The sequence below is a fragment of the Brassica napus genome, chromosome A9 (genome assembly GCF_020379485.1).
Source record: "Brassica napus cultivar Da-Ae chromosome A9, Da-Ae, whole genome shotgun sequence".
NCBI lineage: Eukaryota > Viridiplantae > Streptophyta > Magnoliopsida > Brassicales > Brassicaceae > Brassica > Brassica napus.
The window spans coordinates 43,569,709-43,588,706 of record NC_063442.1 but is presented as its reverse complement, the minus strand read 5'-3'; the positions used below and the strand labels follow the sequence as shown (position 1 = coordinate 43,588,706).

The window sequence follows — 18,998 nt, the reverse complement described above, 5'->3', positions numbered from 1 at the left end:
TTAACAAATTTGGAGTGCAGTAGTCACATCAGAACAAACCCAAAATCTTTTGAGGTAAACGGATCAGAAAGCTTAAATATACTAAAGAGTCCTCAACAACCATTCAAGTCGAATGTATGGATTACTTATCCATTATCCATGTACAATTTATGGTTGATACGTTAAAGTAAGCTCTCAAAACTGAAAATCGATAGAACCTCCATGTTTCTACCTTGTATAAGAAAAATGTATCCAAAGTTGGAACTATTAGCTACAGATCGAGAAGCCTTTCTCTTCTGTGTTTTTTTTATAGAAAAAATTGTCTTCAGCCTCTGCAACGAGTTGTACTTTGGCTTGGAAACACGGTTATGACATTTTGGCTCTGGCAAAGACAACACCAGCAAATAAACCTGCAAAATCAAAATCAACATACACCAATTGAATCTTTCCTACCTTAACTCACCATAGAAAAAGAGAGCATATAAGTGGAGCAGAACAGTTTTACTCACCAAAAAGTATGCTGAACAAATTTGGGAGACTGAGAGGGACATCAAAGAGTACAAGACCAGATAATGATATCGGAACCTTGTTTAATGAACCCACCAGACTGGCCAACATTATAGAAAGAACATCATACCGTTATAACCCACTTACAAATGAAAGATTATAAGGCAATGTTTCTTTCTGTAGTCCAAAAAGAGAGATACCTGTACGTTGTGGGTCCGGTTTGATGCAAGAACCACATCGAAGTGAAGCTGATGGCCAGACCAAGGAAGCCACTTGCTGTTGCGGCTACCCAAAACATTGCATCTTGTGTCACATCCCTGCCAAAGTGTAAAACACCAACAAATGTAAGGGTTTAAAAAAAAAGACAAGATACTAAATTTCTGGACAAGTGTAGGTCTATTTTAATTGTTCTTACGTGCTTATTACGTATCTCCATTCACCCAGTAAGATGATAAGGATTATGCCAAAAGGCAGTGACAAGAGATTATTCAGCAGCACCATTGACACCTCATTAAGGGACCCAGACTTTGTGGACTGTTTTGCTTTCTCCATGACTCGGCGCAGAGTAAGCTGTGACATAGAGTTGAACAAGATCATCATTATAGAGTGTGTGTGAATCTTGTTACTTGTTTCATAAGGGTGAACTTACTGAATAACTTGCAGTTAGAACGCAGTTGGCAGTCTGCCACGTGTACCCTACCGCGTTGAATGTAAGATCCGTGATGCCTCCGCTAATTGCAGAGATGATCTATATTGCAGACTCTTAGTTTGTTATCACTTTTGACATCAAACAGGGTTGCTACAGATGTGAGATTTTAACTTACCATCATGAACATTGCAGCCCAAACCTTGTTATTCTGCCTTTTTCGGAACATGTATAACTCCCCTATCGCTGTAATAATATTCGTTGCATTCTTCAGTATAGTCACCATAGCAACGTTTATGTATTTCAAACTGGAACAGAAACGTAATGTTACAAAATAAGTCTTTAAAATTAAATTTTCACCAATTAGTCTAGGCTCCTGACAAATGTTGAAACCTTACCTGTACATTCCTGAGATGAGCATGCCCACAAAGATAACATTAACAGGCATCCACACTCTTATCAACTTCCAGTTAAATCTTTCCACTGAAACCACTCCAGAGAGTTTTAGTAGAGCTACCACCAAACAGCTGATCAAGTTCTGATAACACCAACTTTCGTCAAATCATCATAAAGGTAAGGATATCAAGCTCATGGATCAGTATCTCTTACTTGATACAACATCAAAGAGACTCCTGCGTTGAAATTATAGCTGGAGAGAACAATCTTATTCATAATTATCATGCTGCAGGAAGAGACACAGTAAGCTGCTCCAGAAACAAGAGGTCCCGAAAGCTTCACTGAACCGTGGCCACGTCTGGTACCTCCACCAACGGGAAGATACCTCCGTCTCCATCTGAGAAACCTGCAGCGAGAAACCAATAAAGTTCTATTCAATTTTCCTTAACACCATTCAGCCTAAGCATTACTGTTACCTTTCACTAAAGCCACTATGAAGTTGACAGACAAGGCTTTTACTAGCATTATCACTGAATCGATTCGGCTCTGATTCATCGTTAACAATCGCTTCACGTTCCACATCAGTCATATCTTCAAAGCTCCTGCAGCTAATTGAGATTTACGTATTCACGCAACGCGCAAGATAGTAGAGAGAGAGAGACATGGAAGCTGATGATTACCTTGAGAAGAATCGCAGATTCGTTCTCTCCCCCCCTCAATTCGCGGAATCGAAGATGCGAGTGATGCGAATAAGGAAGATGATTACACTTTATATCAGCTCGATAATCGCGGGAAACACGGAGCGTAGATTCGATTCGAATCTGTACGATCGAGTAGTGGGAATCAGATCGTCGCCGCTTTGTGTGAAGAGGACGAAGCGGCGACGAAGGTGGCGAACTGGCCTTTTTAGGAAACACGCAACGCGTAAGAGGCGAGGAGGAACGTGGGAGGAGCGAGAACACCGAGGTAGAGAGAGAGAGAGTAACCGTCCATTTTGAAATCTCCAGCTTCTTTTTAATTATATTTCAAGATCAGAGCCATGAAGGGGAAGAAGATATGTGTTTGAAAACTTAGGTTTGAGGCTACGCCGGGAATCCATGGCGGGAAGATTGCCGGTGGCTGTGGGCGAGAAGTGTTTTTTAAACATGGGCTTGGTGGCCTCTGTGATTTGCTTAAACATTTGGGCTTTGTCATCACTTTTTATTTGATTTGGTCCCCTCGGGTTAATACTTTATTTGATTTTGATCGATATACGATTTGCATACATACAGGAATATTAGTGGACCAAAAACATCAGCAGATTGATGTTTATTTACGATTAGTGGGAGTTTCAGCTTTTAGTAGACCAGCAAAAGCATAGTATTTTATAGCAAATTGAACGCGGCCTATAAGATGCAATCATTATCTAACAAAAGATATGCTAGAATTAGGTGAAACATCAGTATAAAGAGATTAGTCATTTTAGGCTAATCAAATTGTTAACACACATTGAATGGTTCAGGTGTTGGTGTACCATTCACTGAAGGTGGATACAATTGTTTGGATAAGCTATTTTTAGTTTACCTTTAGTAGATTAAATCATGTTACATGATGACATTTAAATATAGTTATTGCATATAATAAATATTCTGTGGTTCTTATGTTTATGAACACTTGAACAGCAAAGGTTGAACATTTCTAGACAGAGTGAGAGAAAGAGCAAGAGGACGATGATAACTGATCACATATATACTTTACTCCATCAACAGAAAGTCACATACAGACGTAGACAATTACATGTGATTCTCATAAATAAGCAAATAGATATAGACAATGAACAACGGTGACAACGGATTCGGGAGAGATGGAACTTGCTAAGAAGTAGAGTTTGATCTGGTGAAGGAGGATGATGAGTTGATGAACTCTATGCAGTCTTCTATAGCCTCTGATCTATGACTGTCATTGCTTATTGGCATGATTGACGGCTGAGATCTCCCTGAGGAGGAAGAAGAAGAAACCTTGGACGCTGGAGACTCTCTCTTCTTCCTCATCACCACTAGACGCAAACCTTTTGCAAATTTACAGCCAAGATGCTTAATCCATCTTGCTGCTGAGGCCTCTGTTTTCCTTGGTAACCTCAATCCGCAGCTCGTTGTGCATCCGGGGTTCTTACCACCATAAGGTCCCTTGGTTGCGGTCTGCTTAGCCGAGGCATCTCTCTGAACCGGTGTAGTCTCTGTATTGATTCGTTTTGTTCCAGTAGCTGACATAACAAGAGAGAGTGAGAGAGGTTTACAGGGAAAAAAATATGAGGATACTGAGAGAGATATAAGGGCATGAAGCTGAAAAAAATAGTGCTAATAGTTCAGGCAAAGAGGTGAAAAGACACGATTAGATGTATTCATAACATCATTACGCTTAGGCCATGATAAGCACTCGAGTCATAAACACATAAATAATTTCTAAGAGTGTAACTTTCCGATCCTATAATACAAAGAACTGTAGTTAAAGTGGATCTACAAATTTTCTAAAGAGAGCTATGCGCAATAGCAAAAAGAGAAGACTAGGTTTAGTTTAATTTTTTCATTCTTTCTTTACGGTCCACATAGGGAATAACCCTTTGTTTAAGTGAAGAAAAAGGTTATTTCTTGTGAAGCAACCATTTGGTATCATTATTCTTTGATATTCACTCATGTGTGCACCAAAACAATCTGAAAAAGTTATTTTTTGACTCCAGGAGGGGCCAAATACAAACGTACCTTTATGGATGGCAGGTTCCTTTCACGAGTCTGCGGCTAGCAAAAAAGAGAGAAAAAAACAAGTTAGTGGTGGGCAGCAGGCACAAGAATATGGGAAAGCATATAAGATGCATTTAATTACATGTGAGAACATTCCATAGGGATCAGAACAATAGTTTCTGCGGTATAAAGTCAAGTGATTAGATGCTAATGGCATGCGATTGACTGACATATATGACAGGCTTCAAAAATGCCAATAGGGAAAAGAATATAAAGCAAAACTGCTAGCAGGATAGATTTAACACCAACCATATCCCCAATGAATTATTATTTGATTCAAGGAGAACATTGGTTCCAATATTACAATTCACAAGAGAGATATTCCAGACATTCATTATGTACAGAAGAAAGGACAAGGAAGTAAAACTCACACACTGGAATCACCAAACAAGGATTGGATCCACATGATTATTCTGCTTTAGTCTTGAACCAACCTGCAAAAGTATTCCCTGCAAGACGTATGACGGTTCATGTCTGAGACAGAGCATACTACCACACCTAATCTGAGCATGGTTCAAACAGTAAACGAACAGAGATTCACATTAGAACGTTAACCCTAAGAGCACAATAGCCTGATTCAAGAAAGAAGCTGAAAGAAGATAAGATACTGAAGATGTTTTTGAAACATTTACAAAGGCACGGAAAGGGTGCCAACCTTCTAAACTGTTCTTCAGACACATAAGAGAAACCGAATACATATAGACATATCATATCCTCAAAGGTTAATAACTTTCCATCACCCATTACTTGGTGATCTATAAGCACACAACATGGAGGGTAACTACGATGATAACAAAGACTTATAACATCACACACTTATGAAACTCCAAAGCTTTTTTTCAGCTCCTCTCCTAACATTCACGGCGATAGTCACGGCAGTAGCTGTTGCTCGGCCCAGCTCCAAACTCGCTCTCAGACCTCTCCGCCGCAACAGCTCTCTCTTCCTCCAAGCTCAACCCACCCATCGTCTTCTGCAACTGCCTGTGATCGTAAGGAGAGTAATCCACCGGCGCCGATGGGCCACTTGGCACTCCATAACTGGAGAATCTCGACCCCACAGGTGGAGCCTCTGGCTTGTACTCGTTCGCCGGAAATGCATCTACGGGAGCTGATGGCTCACTGCGCTGTGGAGCCTCGCTCACCGGAAAGGCATCAACGGGAGCTGACGGCGGCGGTGGAGGGTAGTTGGGAAACCGAGGAGGAAGAGGATTGTGATCAACGGGAGCAGATGGGACACGCGGCAGGCTGTAATTGGAGGCACGATCGTACATAGAACGTGGCGGAGGAGGAGGGGGAGGGTAGTAGAATCTGGAATAGTAGTGATCAGTGAATGGATAAGGTGAGAAGTCTCTGTAATCGCGCTGAGGAGACGGCGAGGTGATCGGAGCTGGAGGTGGGGAGTAATAACGGTTTCCTTCAGGGGCAGAATAGAAATTTTGAGCTTGGATCGGCTGTAAACCATTAGGGGCAGAATAGTAATTTTGAGGTGGGATCGGCCGCTCCTTGATCTCGAGCTTCAAGCGAATCTTCCCTTGGGTCCGACCCGAGGGACGGATCAGCTCGAGCGAGTTAAACGCCCCCTCGTAGTCAACTAATCGAACCAACGGAAACCTAACCGATCCGACGAGTGCTTTCGCCAGATCCGACGAATTGGAATGAAAAATCTCGACGTTGAGGACCGATTCGTGGACGGATCTGGTGAGAGGAAGAGTGATCCGCTCGTTCCACACCGGTTTAGTCGAATCATCGGAGCGAGTGGAGAGGCGGTGATCCGAGTCGAGGTACAGAACCACGTAGGGTTTCAGGTCTCCGTTACGCCAGTTGACGTTCTTCAGGTGCTTGGCTGAGAGGACGGTGACGATTAGTTCAAGTGGCTCAGACGAGGAAGCCATTATACGCTGCGTTTTGAGGTGATACGGTGGTGTTAGCTTTAGCTCTATCGTTTAGCTCAAAGTTTTGAACTTATTCTTTCTTCAAAACCCGCTGACCGGAAGAGAGGCTTTTAAAACTCTTTCGTAGATTTGTTTATGACGCGAAAGGGGTACTAATATCCTTGTGTCCAAACAGATGCTTATCGTTATGGGTTGGGCTTAATAAAGAGGCGCCAATCTGTAAAAGGAGGGAGATCGACTCCCGCCATGAGCCATTGGAATATTTGCAAGAAAAACCCGAAACTTTCACCAATCGTGCAAAATTTATCTTTTTAATAATTACAAATCAAACCTCTTACCTTTTACAATAACAGAAACCCCCTCCCACTGGCGCATTGGCGGGAAGAAAATGTCATAAAATTGCAAAATCCCGCCAGAAAATAAAAAAGCTTATAAAATCGAAACAACCCAGCTTCATCATCACTCTTCTTCCCCAAAACCCTAGACAATCGATTCGAATTCTAAAGCTCTCTGATTAATCCGAAAATGTTGGAGCTACGTCTCGTTCAAGGCTCTCTTTTGAAGAAGGTGCTAGAATCGATCAAGGATCTCGTCAACGACGCTAACTTCGACTGCTCCACCACCGGCTTCTCCCTCCAAGCCATGGACTCCAGCCACGTGGCGCTCGTCTCCCTCCTGCTCAGATCCGAGGGCTTCGAGCACTACCGCTGCGACCGTAACCTCTCCATGGGGATGAACCTCGGTAACATGTCCAAGATGCTAAAATGCGCCGGAAACGATGACATCATCACCATCAAAGCCGATGACGGCGGCGACACCGTCACCTTCATGTTCGAGAGTCCCAGTAAGTTTTTGCGTTTTTTTAACCTCTGCCAGTGAAAAAAAAACGAGATGGTTTTTTTTTAACTGTGGTTTTATTTTATTTTTACAGAGCAAGACAAGATTGCAGATTTTGAGATGAAGCTGATGGATATAGACAGTGAGCATTTGGGTATACCTGATGCTGAGTATCATTCGATCGTGAGGATGCCGTCTAATGAGTTCTCTAGGATTTGCAAAGATCTCAGTACCATCGGTGACACTGGTAACACTCTCATTTGTTTCTGTTAGTGCTCTATATATCAATTAGTCATTTAAATAATCTGACTAGACTCCTGACTATTTAATAATCTCATATAAAATGCTTAATGGTTGCTTAGGGATGTTTTTTTGAACGTTGGTCTATAGAGAGAGACTGATTAATGGTAATTGTTTTTCAGTTGTGATATCTGTGACTAAAGAAGGGGTTAAGTTCTCTACTGCTGGTGACATTGGGACAGCGAACATTGTGTTGAGACAGAACACAACTGTTGACAAGGTATGTCTGTCTATCTATGTCTAGCAATCATTTATGGCTGATTTTGATTGGAGCAACTTGGCTGAGATTTTTTTTTGTATATTGTCAGCCGGAAGATGCGATTGTGATTGAGATGAACGAGCCGGTGTCACTCTCGTTTGCCCTGAGGTACATGAACTCCTTCACAAAGGCAACTCCTTTGTCGGACACGGTGACGATCAGCTTATCGTCTGAGCTGCCAGTTGTGGTGGAGTATAAGGTGGCTGAGATGGGTTACATTCGTTACTACTTGGCTCCTAAGATTGAAGAAGATGAAGAAGAGAAGGCTTAAGACCCTTTTGTATCCAGAGCTTCTTCTATTCATACTAAAATGTCAAAAAGATTCAGTCATGACGATTATGATGTTTTCCCGTTTAATTTCCCTCTAGAATCAGTTGTTTTGTTTGACTTGTTATGTTCTAAAATGTTATGTTTGGTAAAGTTAGTGCTGTTTGAAATTCTTAACGACTCATCTATAAAAGGCAAACGTGGATACAAATGTCAGAGTGTAGCAAAGGCCCCCACAGAGGCTTATAGCTAATAGGTGATGGATATGCCCTCACGGGTCTATTCTCATAGTGGGAGGTACATATAAAAGTCAAAGTTGGGTTCAATTTTCCGTTGACTTGTGTAGTCATGTTCACATTCACATCTTACAACTCTACGAAGCTATTTAACTCTTGTTGGAACACAATCCTCAGTTTCTAACTAAACCATATAGAAAAAAGTTTAAATAATGAGAACAAACGAGAGAAGATGGTGGTGGGTTAAAGAGAAGAAGCAGATAGCTTTGGTTTTCATAACAATGACAATGATGCTTCAGTTCCAAATGAAAGGAACTGTAGGCTGTCTTGAAACTGAACGGATGGGTCTGTTGCAACTCAAGTCTTATCTCAAGAATCTACTTGACGCAGGAGAAGAGGACAGTATTCTAAAGTCATGGACTCGTAATGGTGACTGTTGCATTTGGGAGAGAGTTAAGTGTAGTGACGCTATTGGCGGCCACGTGGTTGATCTCTCACTGGGTCGACTTATACCGGTCGCGTTTGAGTCGGAAACTCGGTCTTTAAACCTGACTTTGCTCCATAGTTTCACTCAACTCCAAAGCCTTAACCTTTCTTGGAACTGGTTCACCGGTTTGTCTGATCACGTCCATGGTAACGTCATGATAACCGAAATTTCTTAATTTTTCTAACGTCAGTAAACCAATAATTAGAAATAACGGTTAAGGCTTAAACCGGTTTTAACGTCCTTATAACTGAAATTTCTTATTTTCCCACTTGCAATCAACCATTAATTAGGAAAACGGTTAAGTCTTAAACCGGTTTAACCAAATAATCAACTAGTGGTTTATGCTCGAAAGAGTATGTAATGCACATAAGGTGTTCGACGTTTTGCTCGAAAGAGAATTTTAGTTTCTCTGTATTTATGTTTCCAGGTTATAAGAGCTTTGGGAGACTAGAGAAGCTCATCACCATAGATTTCTCCCACAATATGTTCGACAACAGTGTTGTTCCTTTTCTGAGTGCTGCTACATCGCTTAGGACTCTGTATCTTGAGTCTAATTATATGGAAGGTGTCTTCCCTCCTCAAGGTTATGCATTTCCTCTAAAGAAAACTTTGTATAAGTAAATGGGAGATGATCTTGATGGCTTTTTGTGTTTGGTGTGTGGCAGGACTTGCAAACATGACAAGCTTGAAAGTTTTAAACTTGAAGGACAACAGTTTCAGCTTCTTGTCTGGTCAAGGTAAACAAATGTTAAACAAAACCTAATTTAGTTTTGTCTTCCAAAACGAAACAAGAACTAAAAGAGACTTTGAGACGCAGGTTTAGCCAGTTTTAGAGAATTAGAAGTGGTGGATCTTAGTTTTAATGGTGTCAACGACTCTGAGGCTAGTCACAGTGAGTGGCTAACTACCAACTCTTTAAAATCATTTATCTGCTGACTTATGACGTCACTTGTGTTTGTTGCTGCAGGGTATAGCAAGGGGAAACTGAAAACACTAGATCTTACTTACAATCTGTTTTCAGATTTTTCACAATTAAAAGGTAGAGCGAGAGATTGTCATTTTGATCCATTTATGTCTGCTGTCTAATTATAGCTTGTGTTTTCTTTCCAGGTTTAGAAAATCTCCAAGAGTTAGCAGTCTTGAAATTACGAGGCAATAGATTCAACCACACGCTATCTACTCATGGTAAGTGTGTAAACTGTTCTTGCAGGAAGATACTTACAGCTTAAGAATGTCTCTTTTACGCATGCAGCACTGAAAGATTTGAAAAAGTTGCAAGAACTGGATCTCAGTGACAATCAGTTCACAAATTTGGATGGTGGCCTAGGTAAGATATGTATAGAAATATAAACTTTCTCCCTCTAAGATAAACACCACAATTGTTCTAACCTGTCTAGTGAAATATTGCATAGACGTTAGAGGAATCTTTTTAATTCATGTCACTTGTAAGAGTAGAAGTGAGGGTTTTCTTGGTTGCCTCGATCTTGATAGAAGTGGAGCATTCAAATCTTTATTTACTTTTGCTTCCGTATGTTCTTCCAACTGCAGGTCTAGTGATTCCTACATCTTTGCAAGTATTGGATCTCAAAAGGAACCGATTATCTTTGACCCCCGAAGGTGAAATATTACAATCATTTGATCTCTTCTGGCCTATCTTTCATTATCTTATGGACTGCTTGATCTTTAACAGAAGAGCCACACATTTGATCAAAAAAAAAGAAAAAAAAGAAAAAAAAAAGCAGAAGAGCCACACCTTCCTAACAGAGTTTCTAAATAGATATGTTGTGAGATCATAAGATAATCAAATGAGTTCCATGTCTACTTGCTCGTTATTGTTATCTACTCTCCTTTTATTGATGGTTTGATGATTATTTGATAATTTCAGGCTATTCAGGGATATGCAGACTAATGAACCTCAGAGAGCTAGATTTGAGCAGCAATGCTTTAACAAATCTTCCTTATTGTCTGGCTAACTTAACCCATCTCCGAACTCTTGATCTGTCAAACAACCAATTGAACGGAAACCTCTCTTCCTTCGTGTTTGGTTTGCCATCAGAACTCGAGTACTTGTCTCTTCTCAATAATAACTTCAATGGTTCGTTCCTCCTCAACTCACTGGCCAATCAAACAAGAATCACCGTTTTCAAATTATCATCAACAGTCAGTACGATCCAAGTCCAAACCGAGAGTTCTTGGGCTGCATCGTTCCAGTTGAAGATCTTGCATCTATCCAACTGCAGTCTCGGCAGCAACATGCTCGGCTTTCTCCTGCAGCAGCATGACTTGTGTTTCGTTGATCTCTCTTATAACAATCTGACAGGAACATTCCCGGCTTGGCTTTTGAAGAACAACACACATCTCCAGACTATTTTACTAAGCGGGAACTCATTCACAAAGCTTCAACTACCTACGCTTGTTCATGGCTTGCAAGTTCTCGATATCTCGAGTAATATGATCTTTGGTTCAGTTCAAGAAGACATAGGGATTGTATTTCCAAAGCTGAGATACATGAACTTTTCTTCAAATCACTTCCAAGGAACCATTCCTTCTTCCATTGGCGAGATGAAGAGTCTACAAGTCTTGGACATGTCTTCTAACGGTCTACATGGGCAGCTACCTAAACCGTTTCTAGTTGGATGCTACTCTCTGAAAGTTCTAAAGCTCTCCAACAACCAATTACAGGGGGGAATATTTCCAAACCATGCAAATCTAACCGGTTTAGTTGGGCTTTATCTTGATGGCAACAGCTTTACTGGGAGTCTTGAAATGGGTTTGTTGAAGTCAAAGAAGCTAACTCTTTTGGATATATCAGATAACATGCTTTCAGGCATGCTTCCCTTTTGGATCGGTAGAATGTCAAGCCTTGCCTACCTATACATGAGTGGAAACCAGCTAAAAGGTCCTTTCCTGTTTCAACTACAGAGCCGTTGGCTTGAGGTTATGGACATCTCACACAACAGCTTCTCTGGTCCAATACCAAAGAACGTGAATTTTCCATCTCTAAGAGAACTGAGACTACAAAACAATGAGTTCACAGGCTCAGTTCCGGGAAATATATTCAACGCTGCAGCATTAGAGGTGCTTGATTTGCGGAACAACAATTTTTCTGGAATAGTACTGAACACTGTGGACGAGGCATCTAAGCTACGTGTTCTTCTCCTACGGAACAATAGCTTTCAAACTCACATCTCTGAGAAGATATGTCAACTCAGTGAAGTTGGTCTTCTAGACTTATCTCACAACAGATTCAAAGGCGTTATACCATCATGTTTCGCTAACATGTCTTTTGGTGCTGAAGGTTATGAGCGTGTCACGTCACTCGTTGCAGTTTTTGACCTCTCATACATTACATTTTTGCGAAACTGTCAGTACGCATCACATCTTAACTTGGATGATAGTGTCAGGAATGGTTATCAAGCTAAGCCTGCAACCATAGTGGATTTTTTAACTAAAAGAAGATACGAGGCATATCAAGGTGATATTCTTCGGTATATGCATGGTTTGGATTTGTCGAGCAACGAGCTGTCAGGTTCAATTCCAGATGAGATTGGTGATCTTCAGAATATCAGATCACTGAATTTGTCGAGTAACCGCCTCAGGGGATCCATACCAGATAGCATTTCGAAGCTGAAGGGGTTAGAGAGTCTTGATGTGTCTAATAATAAGCTGAGTGGAAGCATTCCTCCTTTGCTAGCTGATCTCAACAGCTTGGGATACTTTGATGTGTCGTTTAACAATTTTTCTGGTGAAATTCCTTTTAAAGGCCATCTTGTAACCTTTGATGTAACGAGTTATAGAGGTAATCCTCTTCTCTGTGGACTTCCTACTAATAGAAGTTGTAACCTGAAGAGAGTCACAGAGCCAAGTGAATCAAAGAGGGACAACGAGGAAGAAGAAGAGGAAGTGGGTGATGGTGTGATGGATATGGTGTGGTTTTATTGGACTTGTGGTGCAGTGTACATCTCCACGTCATTGGCTTTGTTTGCGTTTCTGTGCATAGACTCACGCTGGTCCCGTGAATGGTTTTATCGTGTTGATCTCTTGGTTCATCATCTTCAACGCTTCATGGATGGATTCATCTGCAAATGATTCCGTGGGTCAGCCCAAGGTACACTGTTACCATATACACTACTCTTTGTATAAAAGCTGTCATGTTTGGTGTTATTTGTGTTGTATTATGTTTGAATATGGACAATCTGATTATCATATGATTGTCATGTATCAAAGTCCGGCCAAACTTATATTAATGGTATTAGTTTTACAAATTTCTACCTCACTTGTCATGCGTGCATAGATGAATGAAAGATTTAGAATTCTCCTTAGATTGATCATTGTATTCTATATCATATATATACTGTATACATGATATATTTCCTGTCAAACAGTTCTAATAAATCAATATACTTCTCTTTTTTCAATTGCTTTTGCTTAACCTTGAAGGTAAGCTTCGCAGCACAGTTACATATGATGTGAACTCAAGTAGGCTTATGGAGGTAGATTTGAAGAATTTTTTTGGCTAATGGAAACAAAATTGAATCCGTCCAAGTTGGTCCAATTATAATTCTGGTTTCGAGTTGTCATGTTATGAAAAGAACCTAGAGTGGACCCTTGAACCTGTACGCTGATATTTATTTTTATTAAGTCAACAAAAATGTGTAACATGATGGATGGTGAAAAAGTCATGGGACATAATCATTTGTTTTGGACTTGTCCTGGGGCGTTACTGGGACCTATCTCTTACTAATCTTCAATCTCTCTAATTTCTAATTCAGTTTGTGTACCACAGGAAAAAAATGATAATGAGAGCAAACGAGAGATATTGGTGGTGGGTTAAGGAGAAGAACCAGATGGCTTTGGTGTTGTTCATGATAGTAACATTGATGCTTCAACTCCAGATGAAAGGATGTGTAGGTTGTCTGGAAACTGAACGGATGGGTCTTCTGCAACTCAAGTCGTATCTCAAGAATGGTTTTGAAGTAGAAGAAGAAGGCATGATGAAATCATGGAGTCATGATGATCCTAGCAGTGATTGCTGCCACTGGAAAAGGGTAAAGTGTAGTGACGCTACCGGTGGCCGTGTAGTCCACCTCTCGCTTCATAGACTCACACCCGCCAACAATGAGTTTAAAAACCAGTCTCTAAATCTGTCTTTCTTCCATAGCTTCCCTCGACTACAAAGTCTTGACTTTTCATTCAATGAGTTCAGGGACTTGTTTGATCCCATCAATGGTACAGTTCTTGTCACTTTTCGAGAAAACCATCCTTTTATTTTGTTAGCTTAACTCCATTTTTTTCGTTACCGTTTCAGGTCATAAGAGCTTTCAGAAACTGGAAAAGCTGAGGACCCTGGATTTCTACTACAATCGTCTCAACAACAGTGTTTTCACTTTTCTAAGTGAAGCAAGGTCGCTCAGAACTCTAAACGTTAGTCACAATTTACTGGATGGTGTCTCTCCTCCGAATGGTAATGAAGGATGTCTTTGATTCATGACTTGATTTCCTCTCAGATGCATCCCAAATAAAGACAACTAACAAGCGAATAAATAGCTAATGATACCTTTTTTTGTGTCCATGCAGTGTCAATAATGACGAAACTGAAAACATTAGATCTTAGTTACAACGAACTCTCAGATGCATCCCAAATTAAAGGTAAGTCGAGTAGCAGGGTCTTTTACCATATAAAAATATAATCTTATGTCAAGTATCTGTACCATGATGGTACTACCATCTAATCATCATAACTCATTTTTCCTTTTTTTTTTCTGGGATCTCCAGGTCTAGAAAATCTTGTAGAGTTAGAAGTGTAGAGAAACCACCCTTGATAGTGCTTAGCACTAGCTCAAGACCGTAATACCCGAGAACCCGAATAAAAACAAGAAACTTCCAAGTATGAAGAATAATAATACGGAAGAACTTTCAAAGAGATTTAGAGAATTAGAACACTCTTTCTTTAAGAAAACTTTCTTATACTTTACTTGTTCAACTTCTTATGTTGTTATTACAAATGAGAGAGGAGGGAGCTATTTATAGGCTCCAAAAGTACAAAATATCTTACAAACCTTATCTTAATCTCTAGAACTCTCTACCATAATATCTAGATTTTTTCTACTAATACTTATCGAAAGGAGATCTCTAGAACACTTGAGGAGGTGGTGGTGATCTTTTATGGTTTTTCTTAAGGGTGGACGTTCGGGTACCCGTTCGGGTTCGGGTCGGGTATTTCGGATTTTCGGGTATTTCGGTATAGAAGTCTAGAACCCGTTCGGGTATTTCTGTACTTCGGGTCGGGTTCGGGTATTTTTAGTTCGGATTCGGTTATTTCGGATCGGGTTCGGATATTTAGATTTTGAAAAAAAAAATTAAAATTTTCATTTCTCAAGTTTATTGTATTTAAAAATATAACTTTTATTTAACTAATTTTTTATTTTTAATAGATTGAATGGTTAATAGATTTGGACATAACATTTTAAAACTAAAAAGACAGTAATTTAGTTATTTTTTTTTAATTTTGGATATAAATTTTTGTTAATTTTTGAAATAAAAAAACTTGACATACATTTTAAGTGAGTAGCAAATCATTTTTTCCGTAATTGTATGTATATCATATGAACTTAAATTATGTGTAGTATCAATATAAATATTTTATATAAAATGAGAGATATAAACTAGAAACATAAGGTTAATTATATATATGTTCGGTTATCTTCGGATATCCATTCGGGTTCGGGTATTATCCGTTCGGGTTCGGGTATCCAATCTCTCCTTATTTAATACCCGTTCGGGTATTTTGCTACTTCGGTTCGGATTTCGGTTCGGTTTTTTCGGATCGGGTTCGGGTGCCACTTCGGATATCGGGTAAAGTGCCCACCCCTAGTTTTTCTAGAGAGATTCTAGAACCTTAACTTAAATTTGAGTTTAGCCCAATAAAATTATTGGAACCCATAATTAAGCATAACCCAAAATCAAGTTTAACTTCAATAAGAAGTTTTGAGCTTGGCCGGAAATTCATTCAACCACGTTAAATCTATTCAAGGTAAGTGAGTTATTTTTTCTTGCATGAAGAGACTAACGTCTAATGGAAAAAAAAGGAATATTTGTTTCCTTCTTTGTAAGAATGATACTTGTGGTGTTGCAGTGCTGAAGGATATGCCGATGTTGCAAGAACTGGATCTAAGTGACAATAGATTCACCGACTTAGACAGGCTAGGTAAGATGGTCATATACATAAGCATAAGAATAATTAAACATCCAGACCAGTTAGTGAAAAAGAAGAGAAGTAGGTACTGATGAGGACTCTAGATATTGTTTGGTTTGCTGGAAATTTTTTTTTTGTTACTGGAAAATGCAAGAGTTTGATTTTAGATGCCTAATGGAGCATGCAGGACTTTGATGTTATATATTTTATTATCTATCCTTTCAATTGCAGGTGCAGTGCTTCCTTCATCTTTACACGTATTGAATCTTGCATATAATCAACTATCATCGACCCCAAAAGGTGAAATATTACAAACCGTTTATCTATTATCTTTCTCATCTTTACATATCCGTGTCAGTGTGATCATCCTCTAAATTTCAGGCTACTTGGAGATTTGTGCATTAATGAATCTTAGAGAGCTGGATTTAAGCTCCAATGCTTTGACAAATACTCCTTATTGTCTGGGTAACTTAAGCCGTCTTCAAACTCTTGATCTATCCGAAAACCAAATCAGTGGAGAGCTGTCTTCCTTTGTATCTGGTCTACCATCAGCGCTTGAGTACTTGTCGCTTCTTGATAATGACTTCAACAGTTCCTTCTGGTTCAGTTCTCTGGCCAATCACACAAGACTCGAAGTATTCATGCTGTCATCGAAACTTGGTATGATCCAAGCTCAGGCTGAGACCTCCTGGCTTCCAACGTTTCAGTTGAAGATGCTAAAGCTAAAGAACTTCAATCTTGGCAGCACGATTCCTAGCTTCCTTGTTCATCAAAATGACTTACGCTCCATATATATTACTTATAGCCAGTTGAAAGGAGCATTTCCGGACTGGCTTGTGCAGAATAATACAAGGCTGGAGGCTATTAGACTGAACAACAATTTGTTGACAGAGCTTCGACTACCTTCTAGGCTTGTTCATGGCCTACAATTCCTTGACGTCGCGTGTAACATGATATACGATTCACTTCCAGAAGACATAGGGATTGTTTTTCCACATTTGAAGTTTATGAACTTTTCTTCAAATCATAATAATGGAACCATTCCATCTTCTATGGGTGAGATGAAAAGTCTAGAGTTCTTGGACATGTCTTCTAATCGTCTTTATGGTCAGCTACCCACAACGTTTTTACATGGTTGCCACTCGCTGATTGCTCTGAAGCTCTCCAATAACCATCTCCAGGGGGAAGTATTTCCGAGACATGCCAATCTTACTAGTTTAGATTTGTTGTTTCTTGATGGCAACAATTTTGATGGGAGTCTCGGAAAAGGTTTGTTGAACTCGAAGCGTCTAGCTGTGTTGGACATATCAGATAATAGCTTTTCCGGCGCACTTCCATATTGGATTGGTAAAATCTCATACCTATCCCATCTACTCATGAGGGGAAACAAGCTAAAAGGTCAGGTGCCTCATCAACTACAAAATCTACATCTTGATGTTTTAGACATGTCAAACAATAGCTTCTCTGGTTCCATTCCAAGGAATCTTAATGTTTCATCTCTCACAGAGGTAAGGCTACACAGCAATGAGTTTATAGGCTCAGTTCCGAGCTATTTATTCAAGGCTAAGGTATTACAGGTGCTCGATTTGCGGCACAACAGTCTTTCTGGAATGTTTCTGAATACTACTATTGGAAATACATCTAAGTTAGGAGTTCTTCTACTAGGGAATAATAGCTTTCAGACTCATATCCCTGGGAAAATATGTCAGCTAAGTAAAGTTGGTCTCTTGGACTTATCTCACAACAAATTCAAAGGCGCCATACCATCATGTTTTGGTAACATGTCTTTTGGTGCCCAAACAAACAACGCAATAATCAGTCCATATCATTATGGAAATGTATTTTCATCCTTCCAAAGCTGGCATTATCCATCAGCTCTTCACTTTCTTGATACCGAAGTAGAGCTTGGCCTTCAGCCAACACCAGGAACTACAGTTAATTTTGTATCGAAAAGCAGATATGAAACATATCAAGGTGATATTCTTCGATATATGTATGGTCTGGATTTGTCAAGCAACCAATTATCCGGTGAGATTCCAGTTGAAGTTTGGGATCTTAAGAACATCAGATCCCTGAATTTTTCGAGCAACCTCCTCATCGGCTCCATACCAGATAGCATTTCAAAGCTGGAGAATTTGGAGAGTTTGGATTTATCTAACAACAAGTTACATGGAAACATCCCTCCTCAGCTAGCTGATCTCAACAGTTTAGGAGTCTTCAATATCTCATATAACAATTTGTCAGGTGAAATCCCTTTCAAAGGCCATCTTATGACCTTTGACGAAAAGAGTTACAGGGGCAATCCTCATCTCTGTGGACGTCCTACTAACAAAAGTTGCAACCTCGAGGGAGCCACAGAGCCAAGTGCATCAAAGCGGGCCAAAGAGGAAGAAGAAGAGGGTGATGATGTGATGGATATGGTGTGGTTTTATTGGACTTGTGGTTCAGTCTACATCACCACATCATTGGCCTTGTTTGCGTTTCTCTGCATAGACTCACGCTGGTCACGTGAATGGTTTTATCGTGTTGATCTCTTGGTTCATCATCTTCAACGCTTCAAGGATGGCTTTATCTGCAACTGAAACCATGGGTCACCCTAAGGTACACTATTACCATATATACTCCTCTTTTTATTAAAGTTGTCATGTTTGGTATTATTTGTGTTGTAATATGTTTGCATAAGGACAATCATGTATCTTAAAATACGGCCAAACAATGCCTAATGATTAGTTCAAAAGTTAGTGTTGTTTGAAAATAATCAACAAAAGGTAAACGTGAATACAAATGTCAAGAGTGTAGCAAAGCCGCCCCCCCCCCCCCCCCCCCCCCCCCCACCCCCCATAGAGGCTGATAGCTAATAGGTGATAGATATGCAGTCACGGGCCGGTTCTCATAGTGGGAGGTAAACGTAAAAGTCAAAGATGGGTTGAGTTTGCCTTGGACTTATGTAGTCATGTTCACATCTTACAACTCTTTTCTAGGTGGTCTTCAATGAAGCTATTTAAACTCTAGCAGGAACCCAATCCTCAGTGTCTAACCATAACATATAGAAAAACTTTTTAAAGAAAATGAGAACAAACAAGAGAAGATGGTGGTGGGTTTTCATTACAATGACAATGATGCTTCAGTTCCAAATGAAAGGGACTGTAGGTTGTCTGGAAACTGAACGGGCGGGTCTGTTGCAACTCAAGTCTTATCTCAAGAATCTACTTGACGCAGG

The 18,998-nt window shown here is 40.0% G+C and overlaps 6 protein-coding genes across 9 annotated transcripts; 3 read left to right on the top strand and 3 right to left on the bottom strand.

Annotated features, from left to right (window-relative positions):
- Window positions 1–61: 61 nt before the first annotated feature.
- On the bottom strand, window positions 62–2,740 carry LOC125578624 (GDP-mannose transporter GONST2-like). Of its 3 annotated transcripts, none has more exons than XM_048741916.1 (10): window positions 2,209–2,740; window positions 2,005–2,136; window positions 1,742–1,934; window positions 1,531–1,670; window positions 1,311–1,440; window positions 1,136–1,234; window positions 902–1,056; window positions 693–803; window positions 489–586; window positions 62–389 (listed from the first exon to the last, which is right to left on the bottom strand). In XM_048741916.1, the coding sequence occupies exons 2-10, from the start codon at window positions 2,115–2,117 to the stop codon at window positions 346–348; spliced, it is 1,083 nt and encodes a 360-aa protein (XP_048597873.1). In that variant the 5' UTR covers window positions 2,118–2,136; window positions 2,209–2,740; the 3' UTR covers window positions 62–345. The 3 variants fall into 3 exon arrangements, with proteins under 3 accessions (XP_048597873.1, XP_048597871.1, XP_048597872.1); XM_048741914.1 differs by having other exon boundaries at window positions 687–803; window positions 2,209–2,733; XM_048741915.1 differs by having other exon boundaries at window positions 687–803; window positions 2,005–2,130; window positions 2,209–2,733.
- Window positions 2,741–3,233: 493 nt separating this feature from the next.
- On the bottom strand, window positions 3,234–4,260 carry LOC106420146 (josephin-like protein). Its single transcript, XM_013860988.3, has one exon. The coding sequence runs from the start codon at window positions 3,775–3,777 to the stop codon at window positions 3,382–3,384; it is 396 nt and encodes a 131-aa protein (XP_013716442.1). The 5' UTR covers window positions 3,778–4,260; the 3' UTR covers window positions 3,234–3,381.
- A 631-nt stretch (window positions 4,261–4,891) lies between these two features.
- Window positions 4,892–6,281, bottom strand: LOC125578621 (leucine-rich repeat extensin-like protein 3). Its single transcript, XM_048741911.1, has one exon. It carries the CDS (start codon window positions 6,195–6,197, stop codon window positions 5,157–5,159), a length of 1,041 nt encoding a protein of 346 aa, XP_048597868.1. The 5' UTR covers window positions 6,198–6,281; the 3' UTR covers window positions 4,892–5,156.
- Window positions 6,282–6,652: 371 nt separating this feature from the next.
- Window positions 6,653–8,037, top strand: LOC125578622 (proliferating cell nuclear antigen-like). Its single transcript, XM_048741912.1, has 4 exons — window positions 6,653–7,041; window positions 7,129–7,281; window positions 7,457–7,554; window positions 7,643–8,037. Exons 1-4 carry the CDS (start codon window positions 6,723–6,725, stop codon window positions 7,862–7,864), a joined length of 792 nt encoding a protein of 263 aa, XP_048597869.1. The 5' UTR covers window positions 6,653–6,722; the 3' UTR covers window positions 7,865–8,037.
- Window positions 8,038–8,300: 263 nt separating this feature from the next.
- LOC125575141 (receptor-like protein 1) lies at window positions 8,301–13,216 on the top strand. Its single transcript, XM_013860750.3, has 9 exons — window positions 8,301–8,729; window positions 9,011–9,166; window positions 9,249–9,320; window positions 9,401–9,475; window positions 9,551–9,622; window positions 9,694–9,768; window positions 9,836–9,910; window positions 10,132–10,200; window positions 10,469–13,216. The coding sequence occupies exons 1-9, from the start codon at window positions 8,309–8,311 to the stop codon at window positions 12,670–12,672; spliced, it is 3,219 nt and encodes a 1,072-aa protein (XP_013716204.2). The 5' UTR covers window positions 8,301–8,308; the 3' UTR covers window positions 12,673–13,216.
- A 156-nt stretch (window positions 13,217–13,372) lies between these two features.
- On the top strand, window positions 13,373–18,536 carry LOC125578620 (receptor-like protein 1). Of its 2 annotated transcripts, XM_048741909.1 has the most exons (6): window positions 13,373–13,812; window positions 13,892–14,047; window positions 14,161–14,232; window positions 15,719–15,790; window positions 16,010–16,078; window positions 16,160–18,536. In XM_048741909.1, the coding sequence occupies exons 1-6, from the start codon at window positions 13,377–13,379 to the stop codon at window positions 18,358–18,360; spliced, it is 3,006 nt and encodes a 1,001-aa protein (XP_048597866.1). In that variant the 5' UTR covers window positions 13,373–13,376; the 3' UTR covers window positions 18,361–18,536. The 2 variants fall into 2 exon arrangements, with proteins under 2 accessions (XP_048597866.1, XP_048597867.1); XM_048741910.1 differs by lacking the exons at window positions 13,373–13,812; window positions 13,892–14,047; window positions 14,161–14,232 and adding an exon at window positions 15,368–15,616.
- Window positions 18,537–18,998: the final 462 nt, after the last annotated feature.